The following is a 19946-nucleotide window of genomic DNA, read 5'->3' as shown; positions in this document are numbered from 1 at the left end:
GTATAGTTTCTACTCATTTATAGAATAACAGTATCTCTGAAAATCAGCTCATGGCTCCAAGATCTGCCATTCAAAATCAGGACTATGCTAGAGAACATACAGAAATAATTTTCTTGTAAGAATATATGTAGATACCTGACCTATTTAAATGTTAAGATGATGTGTAGTTTTAAGCTTCATTAAACAACATTCATTTATATTTCTATAAAATTATATATAGTGGTTATTTGATAAAGTATTTTTTATTTGAAAATGTATTGTGCCTAAGTCTAGAGCCTATCATTTTAAAGTATAAAAGTACCATTGCCCTACATGTACTCTTCCCTTATAAACTGGCTAGCTATTGAGACTATTGAAAATCACTAGTAATTCTATCTTAATTTTTTTAAGGCATATTTTATGTTTAGCAAGATGTCTTTCTTCCAATTGAATTTATATGGTAGCTTTCATTAAATATAGCCAGCTTTCTAATATTCATTATTGCTTTATAATAATTTTAAGTATAATTCCCAAAATGTAAGACATTTAAGTTTTTTAAATTTTCTGGTTATAGGTAAAGCTGAATGAACAATTTTTAATGCATAGAACTTAAAAATGTATTTCTTTATATTAAATAAGTGCAGTGACTACACTAATGGTTGAACATATTTCATAGTTGTCCCTGTACGCTGTGAGAAAGCTTTCTAAAACACCATTACCCATTTAACATGTTGTGCTAGATGAACAGTGATAAATTGCAGCTACTTTTGAGATTGAGGTGGGATAGATGTTGTCAGACATTACTATAAGGGAGTATTAAGAAAAGTCAGTTAGAAACATCATTGAATATTATGTATTCTTCTCTGAAGGTTCGTATACACATTTTGAATATGGGTTTAACATTCTAATAGAAGTTTGTTAAATAGCTTGCATAAATAAAACTTATTATTTTAATGTCATTACTAACTATACTCTTAGATGCAGCTATTTTTAAATTTGTTTTAAATATACTGATTGCCATTTACTATTCTGGTGCCTAGGTATGTCAGTGAACTAACACATTTAAAATTTTTCTTTTTAAGGGTCAAGGTACTGATCGGCTACTTTCAACAGAATCTCATGATGAAGTAACTAATATTCTTCAGCAACCCTTGGCCCTTGGTTACTTTGTATCAACTGCCAAAGCGGGTCCATTACCTGACTGGTTCTGGTCAGCATGTCCTCAAGCACAATATCAGTGTCCCCTTTTTCTTAAGGTATTGACATTTTTTTGTGTTGTTCCTAAAATAATGTTTATTGACAGCTTGGAGTTCTGAGAAATATAGAAGGTTTGGGAATAAAAGAAGTAACTTGTTTATGTTTGATTTTAATTATTCCTAATTCAAATTTCCTAGGATGCTTGCTCTTAGTGTTCTCAGCAGCATATACAGAATATTAGAGCTGGGGAAAGCCTTGTACTAACCTCTAGTGTAATCTTATTTTGTAGATAAACTTTAGTGGTCATAAGAAACTCATCAAAAGTAAAAAAATTGGTAGTAAAGACTAAAATATGTATCTTTCAGTGATTATTCTTTGAATTGTAGCCTACTATAATTCCAATGAATAGGAATTATCCTGCATCATTTTAAGGATTAAGGAATTCATAATCTTTGTAATAATACTTGATTTTTAGTTTTATTTACTATTGCCTTAAAAACTTTATTTTTTTAATTTGAATTAAAACTGTTGTGGCTTTCAAATGATAGCATTCTCTGATCTAAGGATTTTTTTCATCAGAGCAAATTCATTAATAGGTGATATAACCGAGATTGAGATAAACAAGTTAAAATTTTAATATACAAATGCTTTACAGAGTTTATGCCGCTGCTACTACTACAAAATATATAAATCTCTGTATAATTCACTTTATACACCCAACAGAATTTGAGTGTTTTTATTCCATTAATCATGCGAACCTAAGTACTTGCTAACTGATTTTTACTTGTAGGTTAAGGGTTGGATAGTATGCTTTACTTTCCTGAGTTTTATACTTGACCTGTAAGCTTGTTGCTATGCTTTAGTATCTTGTTACTGTTAACATTTTCAATTAAACAAAATACAAACAAATGTTGGTCTGAATTGCCTTTTAGAGAAATGTGTATTTAGAGAGTGTCAGCCAAGGTAATAGTTTTATCATATGATTGTCATTCCCCTTTTAATAGATGTGCAGTGTTTTATTCAGATCTTATTACAAGAACATATTCTCAAAGGGTTTCCATAGAATATTAGTCCTTAGAGTCTCCACAAACAAAGGGTTCTTTGGTCCTTTGGGAAGTGCTGCACATGCTATCTGCACTTTATTGTAGTTAAAGGCTGTGGTAAAACAGCCTGAAATAACAAGTTTATTTAGCAATTCCCAAACTTATTTTAATACACAAGAAACAGATTTTGTAGCACCTATTAGTTCCTGACATTAGTGTTTCAGGGAACATTTTTTTTTTAAAGGAAACACAACAAAAAGTTTAAAGAACTATCCAGATTCTTTTCTACTCAATATTTATTTGCAGAGAGGATAGTGTAAAGTGAGCATTCACCCTCAGATACAGTGTAACAAGATTAGGACTTCTGGTTCTGAATTACCAGGTAAGGCACAACTTACCATAACTTTGTTCACCTTTTTTTCATACATTCCATTTTAGCTTTATACCATAGGCAATTAAAACCACCTAGTATATTTCTCTTTGTTCGAAAAATAGTGGGTCATTGCATAAATGATTTACAATCTTTCTATTTTATTATTTAGAGCACTAGTACTAAATAAATTCATTCATCTGTAGACAGTTCAAACATACATATTTTTGGTTATATTTTAGAACTACAACATGAGTTCCTATATCTACAATAAAGGTGGATATGTAGATATATATGTTATAATTATAAAGGAGATGGCAACATACAATCGAACCTATTATACTATAGAACCTTTTACAGTATATAGAATCTCTCCCAACCAAGAGTTTCTGCAGTGAACACCACCACTGTCTTGTCATAGCTTTTTTAACACTATTTTATAGATTAAGTTATAAACAAAAGTATTTGCTATATTTAATCAATGTGAAGAACAGTACCCCATTCCTTTCTCCCACTCTTCATTGCCCTGCCTAAATAGGTGTGGCAGTTAGTTGTTACTGAGCCTCCATCATGAAGAAGAATGGATCAAAAAAAAGGTAGCAGCACACTGTCTACTTAAAAGGGTTCAGCTAAAGGGAGCTTTCTGTAAGGTGTATGCTTCATAGAGTAAAAGAGTAACACTGGTTTCTGAAACTTTTTCAGTGCTAGACCACTAGGTTTGTCTGTAGAGCCTAAATTCTATGTACCTTAGAGTATATTGTACTCTGGTCTATCCGTTTAGTTTTTCCTTAAACATTTAGAGATCTAATCAAATTAGACAAAAATAACTGGAAATCTTTTCTTAGGGTTGTTAAGTGGTTTTTAAAAAGAGGTAAAATTTGATGCAAATTACTCACAAATTAAAAATGAACTAGTTAAGCAAGGAAAACAAGCATCTTTATAGTGACTTTCATTCATTACATAGGGTTAAAATGTGTTTCATTAAGGAACATGTTGGGAGAGAATAAGGTAAAACCAATAGTTTTGGTCCATTTGGCTGACTGGTTTTCTGTTCATTTTTAGGCCTCTTTGCACCTCCACGTGCCTTCAGTGCAATCTGATGAGCTGCTTCACAGTAAACACTCCCATCCACTTGACTCAAATCAGACTTCAGATGTCCTCAGGTACTACTCTATACCATTTGTGGGTTTCCATTGCAATTTTATAGGAATACAATTTGGTCTCTATGGTTTTTCTTATTTGGGGGCAAGAAGTTTTATCCTGTGTGTCTTTTTAGATCTCTAGAAAAATTGTATTCTAAAGGAGTACATTTCTCATGTGTAATCTACCTTTGAGAATAATTTTTGTGAAAATTAGTTACCTTTATTTAAACCTCAAGAATTCACAACTGTATGCCTTCCACTCATTTTTTTCCAAAGTGACTTTAAATCTTAGATAACTAATTAGGAACTGCTTCCAAATTTTACAGTTTAGATACCTATGATTTAGAGAATGTGTTTGCTTTTTCCTTAGGTTTGTTTTGGAACAGTACAATGCACTCTCCTGGCTAACCTGTGACCCTGCAGTCCAGGACAGACGCTCCTGTCTCCCAATTCACTTTGTGGTGCTGAATCAGTTATATAACTTTATCATGAATATGCTGTGATGATCATCTGATGGAACTGTGCAAGAAAAGAACAAGGATAAAGGCTGTTTCACTGCAGGATTCAGTTGCAATTATCTTCTCAGTGAGAGTCATTTGTGATGGGGGCTAATTCTTATTACTTCAACAAATATTGTTTTGACTTGGGGAGGGGGGACTATAGCCCTACTATTTTTCATTGATTATACCGAACACTTAAGGATGACAAGTGATCATACAAAACGTATTATAACATTTTCGTAGCAAAAATTAACCTTTTTTTCCAGTCACAGTATTTGTGAAAAGTAATGAGCCATAGTACCCAGTCATGTTAAATGAATATTAAAAGCATGGAAAGGAAACACGAAGAACAATGAATTTCAACTTATGGCTTCAGAACATCAAGATGTTCTTGTATTGGATTATAGTACCTAGTATTCAAAAATGCCTGCATCTCTTATTTATTGTAAGTTTTTAAATGTAAAATTGTCTTATATTTCTTAACCTCTTTTATAAAAATTTTCCTAGAAGGTTTATACTGCCTTCTTGCTTTAAAGCAATTGGTCTAAAATATATGTAATCGTCTTAATTAAAAAGTTGCAGTAGGGTTGCTTTTAGAGTATTATTTTTTTGTAAGGGGTGGGTGGGACAGTAAATTTGTATTGTCTCCATGTACAGTGTAATGGGGCTAGAGAGGGGTAATGTCCATGCCACTGTGTGTGGAGGATTTACAGCTAAGCTGTAGTTGCAGAGTACACGTACAGGAATGAAGCTCACTGTGCTTATAAATGGAAAAGGTACCGGGTCTGACAACATTTTATATATCACAGCTCTACAGAATAACATGATGGCAATATACAAGTGATATTGTTAGGTGGTTTAACTTAGAATAAAATGAGAATTCTTCAGTTATATTTTGTACTATGATTTAGGGCTATGACTAATATTTCAGGCCATTTCCAGTGAAAGAAACTTAGTTTTACAAGAAAAACATTTGCTACTGAATGCTTAAACTAATTTTGGTGTTTAATGTTACATGCTTAAATGTTTTTCAGTTTCAACAGTGGCACATCTAGGCATGGGTATATTATTAAGAAATTTATCTTCTGGATCTACTATAAGGTTGAAATTTAGCCCAGCTCTAGGCATTTTACAAATTATTTTAGGAGAGGTCACTCTTGATTGTTTGACTTTTTTTTTTAAATTAAAGATTGGGAATGTGTGTGAGTGCGTGCGAATGTGTGTGTAAGTGTGAGTGTGTGCAATCAAACTGTGGTGTAAATAGATTCTCGGTGAATTCTGGTATTCAAACTCTATTCCACTAGTGAAAGAACCATTTTCTAAACTTAACCTGTACCCCTTTGTCTTTTTTATTTATTTAATTTTCTTGGTTTGGCGATGGTAGTCCCAAACACCAGAGTCTGTACTTTTCTATCACACAGCTCAGATTAAGGTAGGCATATGCCAAGGAGGTTCTCACCTCCCTAAAGAAGGGACTTGAATTTTAGGGACTTTAATTCACCTCTTCCTTCAATACAACTTTTCCCCTTCTTCTTTGCACATGCCAAGATCAATGCTTTTCTGCAGGCTTTCCCCCTTGAGAAACCTTCCTCCAGTGTTGCTCACAAGAGAGCCCCCACTAGCCTCCTCCAGTCACCACGTCCACAGTCCAACAAAATCACTAATTCTCTCCAAGGACAAAAAATGGTATTGACACAACTCTTTCATTTTTTTTCTTACTGGAACTTGTTTTGTGAATACTACATGCGTAGCTTAAATATCACTTTCTTATGAATAATGTAACTTTAAATTGTATATATGAAAAACAATAGCAAGTCTTGTTTTTTTCTATGAAAACAATTGGTGGCAAAGGTTTCCAATTATTCTTTAATAATGCAATCCCGATGGTCAGCATATTTTGATATAAAATTAAAGATCACATCTCTGCTTTTGTTTTTAAATCATATGAACACACCACAGATTATGTTGGCATATTTTGTTCATTTTTAACAAACAAAATACTTGTCTGAGATTTGAGGGAAAAGATGCTTTTTTCAACTTTCTAAAAGGGTGTTCATTTTTATAAACTTAGCTCAATGGTGACTTTAAATAAAAGCTATATTCTTGGTTATTTAAAATTGTTAGTCTATAGTAATGACATTTCAGTTTGAAAATAGGTTTTAAAAAATTATTCTCTGACAGTATCTTTTATATAGAGCCATAAGAAGGGAACCCAGTGTATAATTCCTTTTTATCTGGAATCAGGGAATATTTCCCAAATATACAGGATTACTAATAAGATTTTTTTTCCCTCCCTTCATATATCAGTTCATAACTCAAATCAAAAATTATTAAAATAGCCATTAGAAAGGGTCAGGAGACTTATTTCAGAAAAAAAACTACACCTTTTTTATAGGATGATGGATCTGATTTACCAATGTACTGTCGCAGACAAGAGTAGTTTTGCTTAAATAGGCATCAAAATATTGTTTTGCAGCAGATCACCAACACCTTGACTTCGTTGTTACAGTGCTAGTGTCTATTTCCTGTGCAGTTTTCCATTAAGCGGGGTGGAAGTTCAGTATTTTGGCATTTGGAATGATTAGTTATATAATGTCTGCTTCCAGCCAGTGAGAAACATCTAGCCATACCTTTCTTATGCAAGCCATTCAGTTATCAGGACTGTGAATTAACACTGTATGAATAAATTTCTGTACACCTTATTGTTTGGCCAGAAGGCCACCAAGTGTACTTATATGTAATCCTTAAATTTTAAAGTAGCTGTAATTTTTAAATCTTTCTTAACTTTTCTTAAACCACTAAAATTAAGCTCTTACTACTTAGTCAACTATCCTCAGCTGTATTCGTACTCAATTGTCAGTATGGCACAGATTACTGTATTAAAATATTCTCCTTTCGTCTTCATATTTACCTTCTGAGGTAATTTTTTAACTTAATGTGTTACTACAAAGATTTGCAGATCTTTAATCAAGCACTATGTTAATACTGTAATATCAAAATACTATGTTGCATTATTTAAAATGTTCAAATTGAATAGATTAAAAGGAAGTTTTTAAATGCTGTTGCATCATATAATTTGCTACTCATCCACTATGGCATCGCATATTAGTCTTTTAATACATTTAATGTTGCATGAGTGATGTTTTGGTCTGGGTTTCCTCTTAAGATTTAGTTTGTCTAAATTAAGGAAAATATTTTTTACATACTTTTAATTTTGCTTCCACCCCCCAATAATCAGCTGGAAATCTTAACCCTTTGGTTTTTCTTGGTGTTTTCATGAGCCCAGAACTGTGGTTTAAATTTTTATATGTGTATTTTCATTTTTGTGGAGTATTAATTAAACAACTGGATTTGGGACCTAAAATACTCCTCAGGTTGAGATGTTCATGAAATCTTAAAACAGCTTTAGTTCTCAAAGTAAACTGGATTTGTGGACCTTAAAGTTACTGAGTTTAAACTACAGATTGTAACGTCAGTACTGGATACGTCAGCATCAACCCTCAGAGAATAGCTTGGTCACTTTATGAAGGGGCATTTTAAAGTTGTTTAGCAGTGACATTTAGTATGGTCCAATCGCTTTTTTTTAACATGACGAAAAAGAATAAGGAACAAACACTATTGCTGCCGAATGCCATAACACTGAGTTGTACAAATTGTGATTGAGGAAATGAAAAGGTTTATACTTTTTAAAAAAAGAAAAAGAAAAAAAACACCAAAAAGCAAAACTTCAAATGGAATAAATTATTCATGAAGCCTTCATTGTGGTGTCTTATTCTGTTAAAAATATTTCCATGGTATATATTGCAAAATTAGTAACCTTATCATTTTTGTTTCATTCATAATAAGGAAAAAAGGCAACCTGGAAACGGACTAAACAGCTTTTAACTTGTCTACGTCAAGTATTTGGAAAAAAGTATTCATATATCAATATGTAGGGTAATTACATATGTGTATATACCTATATATACATATATTTACAGGTATATATAGATATACAAATATCACTTAAGATGATGAGTTTGATATCCGTTTCCTAACGCGACATCAGAATTTAGCTATGTCCTTTTTAAATTTCATTGCATAGAGTTTTAAGTATAAAGAAATGTTCAGATGTAAGCAATCTATCCCATAAAGCTCTATTTTCTGGAAGCAGCCATTTAAAATATTTCTGTCCAGATTTAAATGAATAAGGATATAACTGAAAATGTATGGTCATTTTCAAATAGTTGCTGTCAACAAAATTTTTATATAACAATTCTTTAAAAAGGAGGTATATGTTGTTGAAACTGCCTATCGTAAAATATTTTCTGTATTACAGTTTACATGATCTCTGATTTGTTTTTACTATAGTATTAATGTATGACTAAAAACTATGCAATTCAAGCTTTTTTTGGTATTCACTTCTTGCACGACTACACACAGATTTTTATATTTGTAGTTTTCAGTATTGAAAACCTGGGTCTGAATAATCCTATTGAATGCTTTACTGAAAGAAATGAGCTTTTCTATAAAAGCATATCAGATGCTTGTTTGTACTATGCATAAGGTATTGGTACACTTCCAGAATTCGAGCCACTTAGAGACAGATGTATTTGCTACCTTAAGCAAATAGCAGTTTTTACATTGTGGCCCAGTACACTCCATCATGGTGAATCCCAAGACCTGAAATCGAAACTTAAATTTTTTACTGGTGAGTCCATTCCCTGAAAATCTTTTCTTGCAAAATTTCCTGCCAGAGTTGTACTTGTGAAGTCCTTTAAAGTAAAGAACTATATTATAAGAGGTAAAAGCATGTGAAATATGAACATTTTGAAATGTTCTAGAAGGAATTAATAAATTGCACATGGAAATTACCTTGACCTCTGGGTCTCAGTAGCATATTATTTATGACTATAAATGTATGTATTTGTTAATTAAATTGAAGTGACTTGAAACAATTGCAACTTATTACTCTAGATAAACTTTTTTATCACTTTAGAAAAAATGCTGCATACTCGAGTTTTTGTCTTGTTTTTCTTTTAGTCATTTCATAATCAAAATATGTCTCATAGGAATTGTTACAAAAATATTTTGGAATATGGTCTTAGATAATCTAGTGGCAAACAGTCCATTTTGGGATAAAATTAGAAATGCAGTGTGAATCATATTCAAACTATTTAATGTAAGTGACTTTTGAAAAATAGATTCTACGGACCATGGCCATTAGATAGGAACCATCTGTATTTCAGTGTGTTAACTGAAAATATCCAGCATTTGTTTCATAAGGCATTAAAGGAAGTTTTACTGTTAACTAGTATAAGTCAATGTTTTTTAACCCAAGAGAGTGTAATTTAAGAGTATAGAAATCTAAGGGCACTAGGTTTTTTGGGTTTTTTAAATCATTTTATTGGGGTTCGTACAACTCTTATCAAAATCCATACCTACATTCATTGTCAAGCATATTTTTACATTTGTTGCCCTCATCCTCAAAATGTCCTTGGTATCAGCTCATTTTTCCCCTCTCTCTGCGCCCCCCCCACGAACCCTTGATAATTTATAAATTATTATTTTGTCATACACTGTCTAACATCTCATATAATCAAAAGCAAAGGAGCAAGGAAGAGAGTTTGTGTTTTTAGCCTATAATAAAATATAAGTTTAATTTTGTGTTCCTGAAGTTTCAGTTTTATTAGTAATTTTTTATTTTCTATGACCTTCCTATAGATACTGTAGAAGAATTATCAAACTTTTATTTAAAAAATTAGCACATTTCTTGGTCCTGTAACACTAACAAGAAATTTTGTTTGTGATTCATAGAAATTGATGACATTTGAAGAGTGACTTCTCTGGAGCCCCTCCAAAAGTACAGTGTTCTCAGTTGTGAAAATGCTTATTTTCAGTAGAATGCCAATCTAGTGAAGGGGGGGGCGTAGGGGAGACTTGGGTAGGTAGTTTGTCAGAGAAACTTCCTAGCAAGAGAATACTGAAGGTATAAAATTTAATAATACATAACCATAGGGTAAAGAGAATGAGGGCATTCCAAACAGAAGCATTTGAAGAATATATGAATAGCATGAAGGATTTGGGAAGCAAATGGTCAAACTGAATACAATGAGATGGGATGTAGCAGAAATCCTGGCTAGAGAGAAACAACTCAATGCCATTGAGTCGATGCCAACTCATAATGACCCTATCAAACAGGATAGAACGGCTCTTGTTTCAAGGCCTGTAACATGGGAGCAGAAAACTACAGAGCAGCTAGTTCATGTAAAATTCTTGAGTACCATCTTAAAGAAATTAAACTGTACTTAGACCCAGGGAAATGTTAGTGGTTGTACTGATTAGTTAAGAAGTCATACCCAGAGAAGGGTGACTCCTGTGGGACTCTTGTCAACTTAGAGGAGCTAATGATCCACTATAGAACCATGACTGGATAATTTTTTACTCAATATTTTATCCAGGCATACAGGTATAGTCTTGGCCCAAACCAGATAGCAGAATAACCAGTATGAGTCAAAAAGACTGGCACCAAGGAGTAGTATTTTCAAGATAATATTGCTATAAAAACTTCCAAAACCAAACTCGCTGCCATTCAGTGATTGTTGACTTAACAGTGGCAGCCTTGTGGGTTTCCCCAAAACGGTTTACAAGGAGCAGAATGCCACACCTTTCTTGCAACGCAGCTGGTGGTTTTGAACTGCTGACCATGTAGATCACAACCCAACTCAACCACTACACCAGTAGGGCTCCCTATTTCTGTGGTAACTGGTGTGTTGCTTTGATACTAGAAGCTTATGTCACCAGTACTTTTTTTAATCAGTATTTTAAATAACAGCAGGGGCACCCATGATGAATAGGTTTCAATGGAGCTTACAGACTAAAGAGAAGGAAGAGACTGTTCTCTTGGATTAGCCACTGAAAACCTTATGAATAGCAGTAAAACATTGTCAGACATAGTGCTAGAAAATGAGCCCCTAGTTTTGGAACACTGGGGAAGAGCTGTCTCCTCAAAGTAGGGCGGACCAAAAAGATGGGCTAAGGCTTTGGGGACCTTCACGTGCCGAAGGGGCATGACTCAATGAGAAGAAACAGCTGCAAGCATCTATTAATATTCAGAACATGGGTTGCACGAACTATGGGTCTGGGAAATCAGTTGTAAAAAATAAAATGGACACATAGATCAATATCCTAGTCATTAGTGTTCTAAAATGGAATGGTATTACCCACTTTAAGTCCAATAATCATAGATTACTGTGCCAGGAATACCATTTTCAGCTACATAAATGGCAATATAAACGACCTTGCCAGATGGAATACACAGGAAACAACCAAACCTGTGGGAAGGGGTCATCAAGAAACGCAATATCCAGAAAAAGGCCAGAGGCTGATTGTGGAGCAGACCATCTCAATTGCTCTTATGTTGAAGTTGACCAAAAAAGTCCATGAGAGGCAAAAATACAACCTTGACTATCCAGCTAGATTTAGAAAGCATCACAAGAACAGATTTGACCCAATGAACACTGAATAATGGAACACCTGATAAGTTAGGGAATGACATCAAGAACATCATACATGAAGAAAGCAAAAGGATATTAAAAAAAAAACTCATTGCCATTGAGTTGATACCATTTCTTAATGACCTTGAAGGGCATCTTAGAACTGCCTCTGTGTTTTGAGACTAAATCTTTACAAGATTCGAAAGCCTCGTATTTCTTACAGCAGTTTGTGGTTCTCAACTGCTGACCTTAAAAGTTTAGCAGCCCACTGTGTAACCCACTATGTTACCAAAAACCAAACTCACTGCTTCGGAGTCAGTGCCAAGTCAGCGACCCTATAGAACTGGGTGGAACCATGACTGTCACTTTACAGGAGTAGGAAACCCCATCTTTCTCTTGAGGTGCAGCAAGGTCCTCTTTAAAGAGACAAATGTCCGATAAAAAAATGAAACTTGTTCTTGAGCATTAATTAAAGCTAATGGAGAAATGATCAAATAAAGCTGAAGAGAAAATTTTAAAGCGTAGTTTTAGAAGGCAGTGAAACATGTGCGAATTTTGGGAGTTAGAACGCCAAATAGGAAGAGGACACTTAGCATATCTCAAACTGAAAGACCTGAAGGAAAAAGGATCTGTGGGCAAAATTGTGAATGGGACTGGAAGTAACAACAATGGAAGGCACACAGAGTCACTGTCTTTAAAATAATTGGTTGACATGCAATATTTCAAAAGGCATCTGGAAAACGTCATCTGATCAAGAACCAAGCTCTACGGAAAGTATTAATGAAAAGCAAGGCTCCAGGAATTGATAGAAAACCAACTGAAATGTTCAACAAACTGATGCAGCACTGGAAGCACTGCTGTATGCCAACAAATTTAAAAGATCATTTTCTGGCCAACCAACTGGAAAAGATCATATTTGTGGCCATTCCAAAGAAAGGTGACTCGACAGACTGTGGAAATCAGGGAACATTATCATCAATAATGGATGTAAAATGTTGAAGATAATCCAAAATGACTGCAGAAGTATTTTAAGAGGGGGCTACTAGAAATTCCAGTTGAATTCAGACAACAGTGTGGCAGGAAGGATATCATCGCTGACTGATATCAGATGGATCTTGGCTGAAAGCAGAGAATACCAGAAAGATATTTAGTTGTGAAGGTATTCACCTGCATGGATCATAAATTATGGTTAACATTCAGAAGAATGGAAATTCCAGAACACTCATGCTCATAGGGAACCTGTACATAGACCAAGAAACAATCATTTGAATGGAACAAGGGAATGCTACATGGCATGAAATCAGGAATGGTGTGCATCAGGGTTGTATCCGTTCACCATACTTAATCTCTATGCTGAGCAAACAATCTGAGAACGTGGGCTATCTAGGGAAGAGCACAGTATCAGATTTCGGAGGAAGGCTTATTAAACTGCCTCTCCTGACGACACCGCCTTGCTAGCTAAAAGCAAAGAGGATTTGAAACACTTGCTCATGAAAATCAAAGACTACAGCCTTCGGTGTCAATTACAATTCAGTGTAAAGAAATCAAAGTCCTCACAAGTGGACCGATAGACCACATCATGATAAATGGAGAAAAGTTGTGGAAGAACTTAACTACTTGGATCCACAATCAACACTCATGGAAGTAATAGATAAGAAATTGACGTAGTTCACTGGGCAAACGTGCTGCAAAAGACTTAAAAGTGTTAAAGGGCTAAAATTTCATGTTGAGGACTAAGATTGGCCTGATCAAATCCATGGTATTTTTAAGAGCTCCTTACGCATGTGAAAGTTGAACAATGACGAAGACCACCGAAGAATTGATGCATTCAAATTATGGTGTTGAGTATTCAAGTACCATGGATTGCCAGAACAAACAAATCTGTCTTGAAGTACAGCCAGAATGGTCTTGGAAGCAAGAATGGTGAAATTTCATTTCACATACTTCGGAAATGGTGTCAGGAGAGACCAGTCCCTAGAAAAGAACATCATGCTTGGTAAAGTATAACGTCATCGAAAAAGAAAAAGGCCCAACTGGATGAATTGACAGGAGCTACAACAAGGGGCTACAACACAATTGTGAGGATGGGATAGCACCGGCAGCATTTATTCTGCTGTACATTGGGTCACTGTGAGTCAGAACTGACTCGGGCACCAAAGAACAACACATTTAAGCTATTGAGGATAACTATAGTGTTGTCATAGTAACAAAACAAATGAGATGCCCTCTAAGATCCTTTTACTTTTAGAATTCTATTTCCAAAGATTACTAGTTCTATAAGTATCTAGATCTAAATTCTCAAGGCTCATTTACTTAGTAACAACCTACATAAAAGATAATGTACATGAATCATATTTTTCTTCCTCTAGTCTGGTTGAAAAATAATTAAAATTAAAAAGAGTAAATCAAAGCAAGTTCTTCAGAAGGAAAAGGATTATCCAGGAAGGACTCTTGTGTTTCAACTGAAAAAGAGAAATTACACTTTTCTTTCTTTAAAAAAAATTTTTTTTTATTGGGGGCTGGTACAACTCTTAACACAATCCATCCTTCCATCCATTGTGTCAAGTACTTTTGTACAATTGTTTCCCTCATCATTCTCAAAGCATTTGCTTTCTACTTGAGTCCTCGGTATCACCTCCTTGTTTTTCCCCTCCCTACCCTGCCCCCTCCCCCCATGAACCCTTGATAGTTTATGAATTATTATTTTGTCATATACCATCCGACGTCTCCCTTCACCCACTTCTCTGCTGTCTGTCCCCCAGGGAGGAGGTTATATGTAGATCCTTGTAATCTGTTCCCCCTTTTCCCCTCACTTTCCCTCCTCCCTCCTAGTATCGCCACTCTCACCACTGGTCCTGAGGGGTTCATCTGTCCTGGATTCCCTGTGTTTTCAGTTCCTATCTGTACCAGTGTACATCCTCTGGTCCAGTCAGATTTGTCAGGTAGAATTGGGATCATGATAGTGGGGGGGAGGACGCATTCAAGAACTAGAGGAAAATTGTATCATCAGTGTTACACTGCACCCTGACTGGCTTGTCTTCTCCCCGTGGCCCTTCTGCAAGGGGATGTCTAATTGCCCTGGGTCCCCACTCCGCACTCCCCCTCATTCACAATGCTATTATTTTTTGTTTGTTGATGCCTGATACCTGATCCCATCGACACATTGTGATCACACAGGCTGGTGTGCTTCTTCCATGTGGGCTTTGTTCTGAGCTAGATGGCCGCTTGTTTATCTTCAAGCCTCTAGGACCCCAGACTATGTCTTTTGATAGCCGGGCACAATCAGCTTTCTTCACCACATTACTTATGCAACCACTTTGTTTTCAGCGATTGTGTTGGGATAGGTTGGTGTGCTTCTTGCATGTGGGTTTTGTTGTTTCTCAGCTGGATGGCCATTTGTTTATCTTAGAAATTACATTTTCATCAACTCTTAAGCACTCAAAATTCACAGCCATTGAGTCAATTCTGACTCACACCCACCCTATATGACAGAGCAGAACTATCCTTTTGGATTTCTCAGGCTCTAAATCTTAGAGGATCCGAAAGCTTCATCTTTCTCCATGAAGCAACGGTGGATTCAAACTGCTGACCTTATGGTCAGTGGCCCAAGCATGACCCGCTGTGCCACCAGTGCTCAGTAGTTTTAAAATGTCATCAAACACAATGTAACATATAGTTGTAACTTGAGAGATTTCAAGTGTGAAAAAATAAGTTATCATAGAATGGATGAGATATATCTTGTGTGGCAAGAAATGGAAATAGGGTTCAATTCCATATTGGCCTTAAAATTTATCTCAACTATGTTCTAATCATGAAAAAGTGCACCATACTGCTTTGATAACCAGAGGCTCTGTGATTTATAAGCAACTGAATGCTAGAACTAATTTATAAGATTATTTACCATTTGAGCTATACTTTTAAAATTGATATTCCTATATATAAGGTCTATAGGTGGTGCTTGCACTTGACTGCTAACTTATGTTATGTTAGGTTGGTGGTTTAAAAAGAACGATCTGTGAGAAAGGCCTGATTTGTAAGAAAACCCACTGGTAAAATTCTACTCTATAATACAGAGTTGTCATGAATCAGAATCAACTAGATGTCAACAGGAATAGAAAGTTAGCCCAGGGGCAGCAGACTAAAAGGCTCATTAGCACAACCTTTTTAAAAATTTTAATTAGGTTGTCTGTGTTCTCTATACCCAATCCACTGCCATCAACTGGTTCCCCCTTATATACAAGGGTTCCAGAAGCTAAAAATCTTTACAGGAGCACAAAGTTCATCTTTTTGCAAAACAGCTAATGAGTTTGAACCTCCAACCTGTGGTTAACAGTCTGACGCTTACCCTACAGCACCATCAGGTCTTCTGCGTGGTTTAGTTAGGGGTGTCAAACTGTCGGCCCGCAGTCTGCATGTGGGCTCCCTAGGTAATTTTTTGTGGCCCCAGATGCTCTGAAATCAAATGGAAATAGCAAAAATGTTATGAAGAAAATAGCACTTAGAGGGGGAGGCAGGGAAAAGGAGGTGGTGTTAACTCAGGGACAAGGAAGCAACAAGTGATCCAAAATTAGTGGCAAGGAGGGTGTGAGAGGCCTGGTAGGGAATCAGGAAGGGCAATGTAACTGAAATTAATGAAACCCAAATAAAGGCAGAGTATGATAGTGGGACAAGAGGAAAGTAAAAGGAAATAGAGGAAAGAACTAGGAGTCAAAGGGTATTTATAGAGTCTAAATACAGACATGTACATATGTAAATATATTTATATAGGATGGTGGGGAAATAGATCTACATGCATATATTTATAGGTTTAGTATTAAGGCAGCAGATGGACATTGGACCTCCATTCAAGTACTTACTCAATGCAAGAACACTTTGTTCTATTAAATTGGCCTTCTATGATGCACACCTTCCCTACACGATCACTGAAGACAAATGTGTGCATACGCAAATGTGAAGAAAACTGATGGTGCCCGTCTATCAAAAGATACAGTGTCTGGAGACTTAAAGGCTTGAAGATAAACAAGTGGCCACCTAGCTCAGAAGCAACAAAGCCCACATGAAAGAAGCACACCAGCCTGTGTGACCATGAGGTGTCGAATGGACCAGGTATCAGGCATCAAAGAACAAATAATCAAATCAATGGGTGCCCATCTTCCCGATATGTTCACTGAAGACAAATGTGTGCATAAACAAATGTGGTGAAAAAAAGCTGATGGTGCCCGGCTATCAAAAGATACAGTGTCTGGAGACTTAAAGGCTTGAAGATAAACAAGTGGCCACCTAGCTCAGAAGCAACAAAGCCCACATGAAAGAAGCACACCAGCCTGTGTGACCACGAGGTGTCAAAGGAATCAGGTATCAGGCATCAAAGAACAAAAATAATATCGTAAATGAGGGTGAGTGCAGAGTGGAGACTCAAAACCCATCTGTAGGCAACTGGACACCCCCTTTCAGAAGGCTTGTGGGGAGGAGACTAACCAGTCAGGGTGCAGGTTATCAATGATGAAACCTACGAACATCCCAATAATGAAAAGGTTAAGAGCATTCTGGATTATGCTGTTATGAATCTTAACTAGTAGCAGTGCTAGTTAACATTTTTAGAGGGAAGCCATTATGATCGTGCATCACATTTGTCAGCTGTCCAACATTTTGTGTTTTTTATTAGTTACTTTGTTATATTTTCTGGTAATAACTTAAGAGGTAAGTGAAAACTAGGAGGAAAGCGCTGGCAAGTTTCCGGGCCAAAAGAATAATTTTAGTTTTATAAATACATGAAATAAAATAAATGTTTAAATAAAAGCAATTATATAGTGTTTTATTTATCCTGTCCATATTCCTGAATCCTCACTTCAAAATATGAATTTAACAACATTTGTAAATGTGATGTGGCCCGTGTGAATTTTGCCTGTTGCACCAAATGGTCAGCGTTTGAATTGAGTTTAACCCCTGGTACAGTTGATAGTCATCACCAACACCATTGCTCAAAGTAAATTATATTTCCAGCTTCCTTATTTATTGTCCAGCTTTCCCACACATATGACTTACTGTCACTCACAGTGACCCCAGAGAACAAAGTAGAACGGCCCCTGTGACTTTCTCCCATGGGGCAGCTGGTGAGTTAGAGCTGCCGACCTTGCCGTGTGCAGCCTAATGCATACGCCACGGCCGCTCAAGTCACTGAACACATCATGGCTTAGTCTTCAAAATGGCATCCTTGCTCTGCAGTATTTTAAATAGGGCTTGCCGAGCACATTTGCCACAGCAATATGTTTGGTTTTCCAACTGTTGCTTCAGGATATTGATTTCAGAACCAAGAAAAATGACAGCCTTCTCCATTTCCATCTTTTTACATTTATCATAATGCTTGCTATGTGTGGTAAGGCTTTTTGAGTTCCTTCTGTTGAGGTGTAATCCATACTGAAAGTCGTAGTAGTTGGTCTTCATCAGTGAGTGCTTTAAGCTCTCTTTGTTTCCAGCAAAGGTTGACTTCACTGTCAAATTTGTTAACTTTAGCTATAATCTTGGAATTCTGGATGAATAAATGAGACAGGCTGAAGGCTATTAATTTGCTAACTGAAAAATCTATTTCCAAAGTTTATATGAAAGTTATATGCTGAAAATTGTTTTCTCCTTTAGAGTTTTGGAAAAATATGCTGGCTAAAACCATTCCACTATCAGTTGAACTTAAATTTTATCTTGACATAGGCAAATTGACCTATCTATATAGAATTAAAATGAGCACTACATTATAATCTCCATGAGGGCAGGAACTGGAGTTTATGGATGCCCCCCAGTGCCGAGTCTATGAGATGAATGAGGAAAATTGGAGGGAGAGCTAAGCCCAGGGGCGCGGCGGGGTGTGCGGGCTCTGCGGGTCCATGGGCTGCACCCGCACAAGGCCCGCACCCAGGATGAGCTGAGCCCCGGGGGCGTTGGGGCGCTGCTGGCTCAGCCCCCCAACCTGGCCGCCCCCTGACCAGACTGCTTGCACCAACTGGGAAATGGCTTGTAGGACGCCCCTCGGGATGCGCTGCTGCGGGTCTAGCCCCTGCCCAGCCTGGTCGTTGGACACACACACACACACACACACACACACACACACACACACACACACACACACACACACACACACACACACACACACACACACGGCAGTGCTTGCAGGGCCCGTGATGGCTGCGCTTCCTGCCTCTGCGGGCCTGGGTGCGTGGCCCTCAGTGTCTGTGGCCCTCAGTTGCTTGTGGAGACTCATCTGCTACAAGGATGGGAGAGGCTCCCCAACCTGCCTGATTGAGTGTCGCACTAGGGTGGTTATTGTGCTGGATAACTTACTTCTGATTAGTCGGACACCCTTGTGCCTCAAGATTGAAATGTATGAAAAGTAACATTTCACTGTTTCCCCTTCCTCAGGACTCTTTACAGCTATTCTTACTATTTGTTTATTATTAAAAGATCATTTTATTGGGGGCTCTTACAACTCTTATAACAATCCATATATCAATTGTATCAAGCATATTTGTATATATGTTGCCATCATTCTTTTCTAGACATTCACTGTCTATGGAGCCATTAGTATCAGCTCCTCTCCCCGCAAACACTCGTGATCCCCTTGATAAATTATTATTTTCATATCTTACACCGACTGCTGTCTCCCTTCCCTATGGTTTCTGTTGTTCCCCTCCCTGGAGGGGTGTGTGTGGTAGTGTCGATCATAGCGATCGGTTCCCCCTTCCTCCCCACCTTCCTCTACTCTTGTGCTATCGCTAAACCCATTGCTGTTCCTGGATTCCGTATGCATTCTTACAATTTAAATGCGCTTCCAAGTCACACTGTTCAGCTGCACTTATTTGTAAGCTGCATTACTAACTGTCCAAGCAAATTAGTGAAGGCTTTTTGATGAAAAAGGAAACATTTCAGATCAGGACCAATCAACTGTTTTTCCCCCTCAGTCCATCAGAAATTGAGATCATTCTTTGTCCTAAGTATGTAGAAAGCAGATATATTGAGTGAAAAAACTGGGGAAGCCAATGTTTTGTTTTCTTCATGGTAAGATGGTAAATATTTTGTTTTGAAAAGATTCTGGTATAAACTAGTATGTTTCAGATGTCAACTGCCCTCCTCTGCAGAAAACAATGATTACCTTAAAAGCTGTAATATTTTTGTTAAACTACTTTACAGGCTAAACTTACCATTTAAAAAGAATGAGGAAACTTTTAGAAGAAATGTGGAAAAAAATATTT

At 36.5% G+C, this 19946-nt stretch overlaps 1 protein-coding gene across 1 annotated transcript in view; it reads left to right on the top strand.

The window, feature by feature from the left end:
• The window catches only part of MED13 (mediator complex subunit 13), a 90374-nt gene extending 85252 nt beyond the window's left edge, over positions 1–5122 (top strand). The window contains exons 28-30 of the mRNA XM_075561493.1: positions 1062–1235; positions 3652–3752; positions 4102–5122. Coding sequence (XP_075417608.1) covers positions 1062–1235; positions 3652–3752; positions 4102–4234 — 408 coding nt within the window. The 3' untranslated portion in view covers positions 4235–5122. The remainder of the gene's footprint in view (positions 1–1061; positions 1236–3651; positions 3753–4101) is intronic.
• Positions 5123–19946: the final 14824 nt, after the last annotated feature.

The sequence above is a fragment of the Tenrec ecaudatus genome, chromosome 10 (assembly GCF_050624435.1).
Source record: "Tenrec ecaudatus isolate mTenEca1 chromosome 10, mTenEca1.hap1, whole genome shotgun sequence".
Classification (NCBI taxonomy): Eukaryota; Metazoa; Chordata; class Mammalia; order Afrosoricida; family Tenrecidae; genus Tenrec; species Tenrec ecaudatus.
Note: the sequence above shows the minus strand (reverse complement) of the source record. Positions and strands in the feature narration are given on the sequence as shown.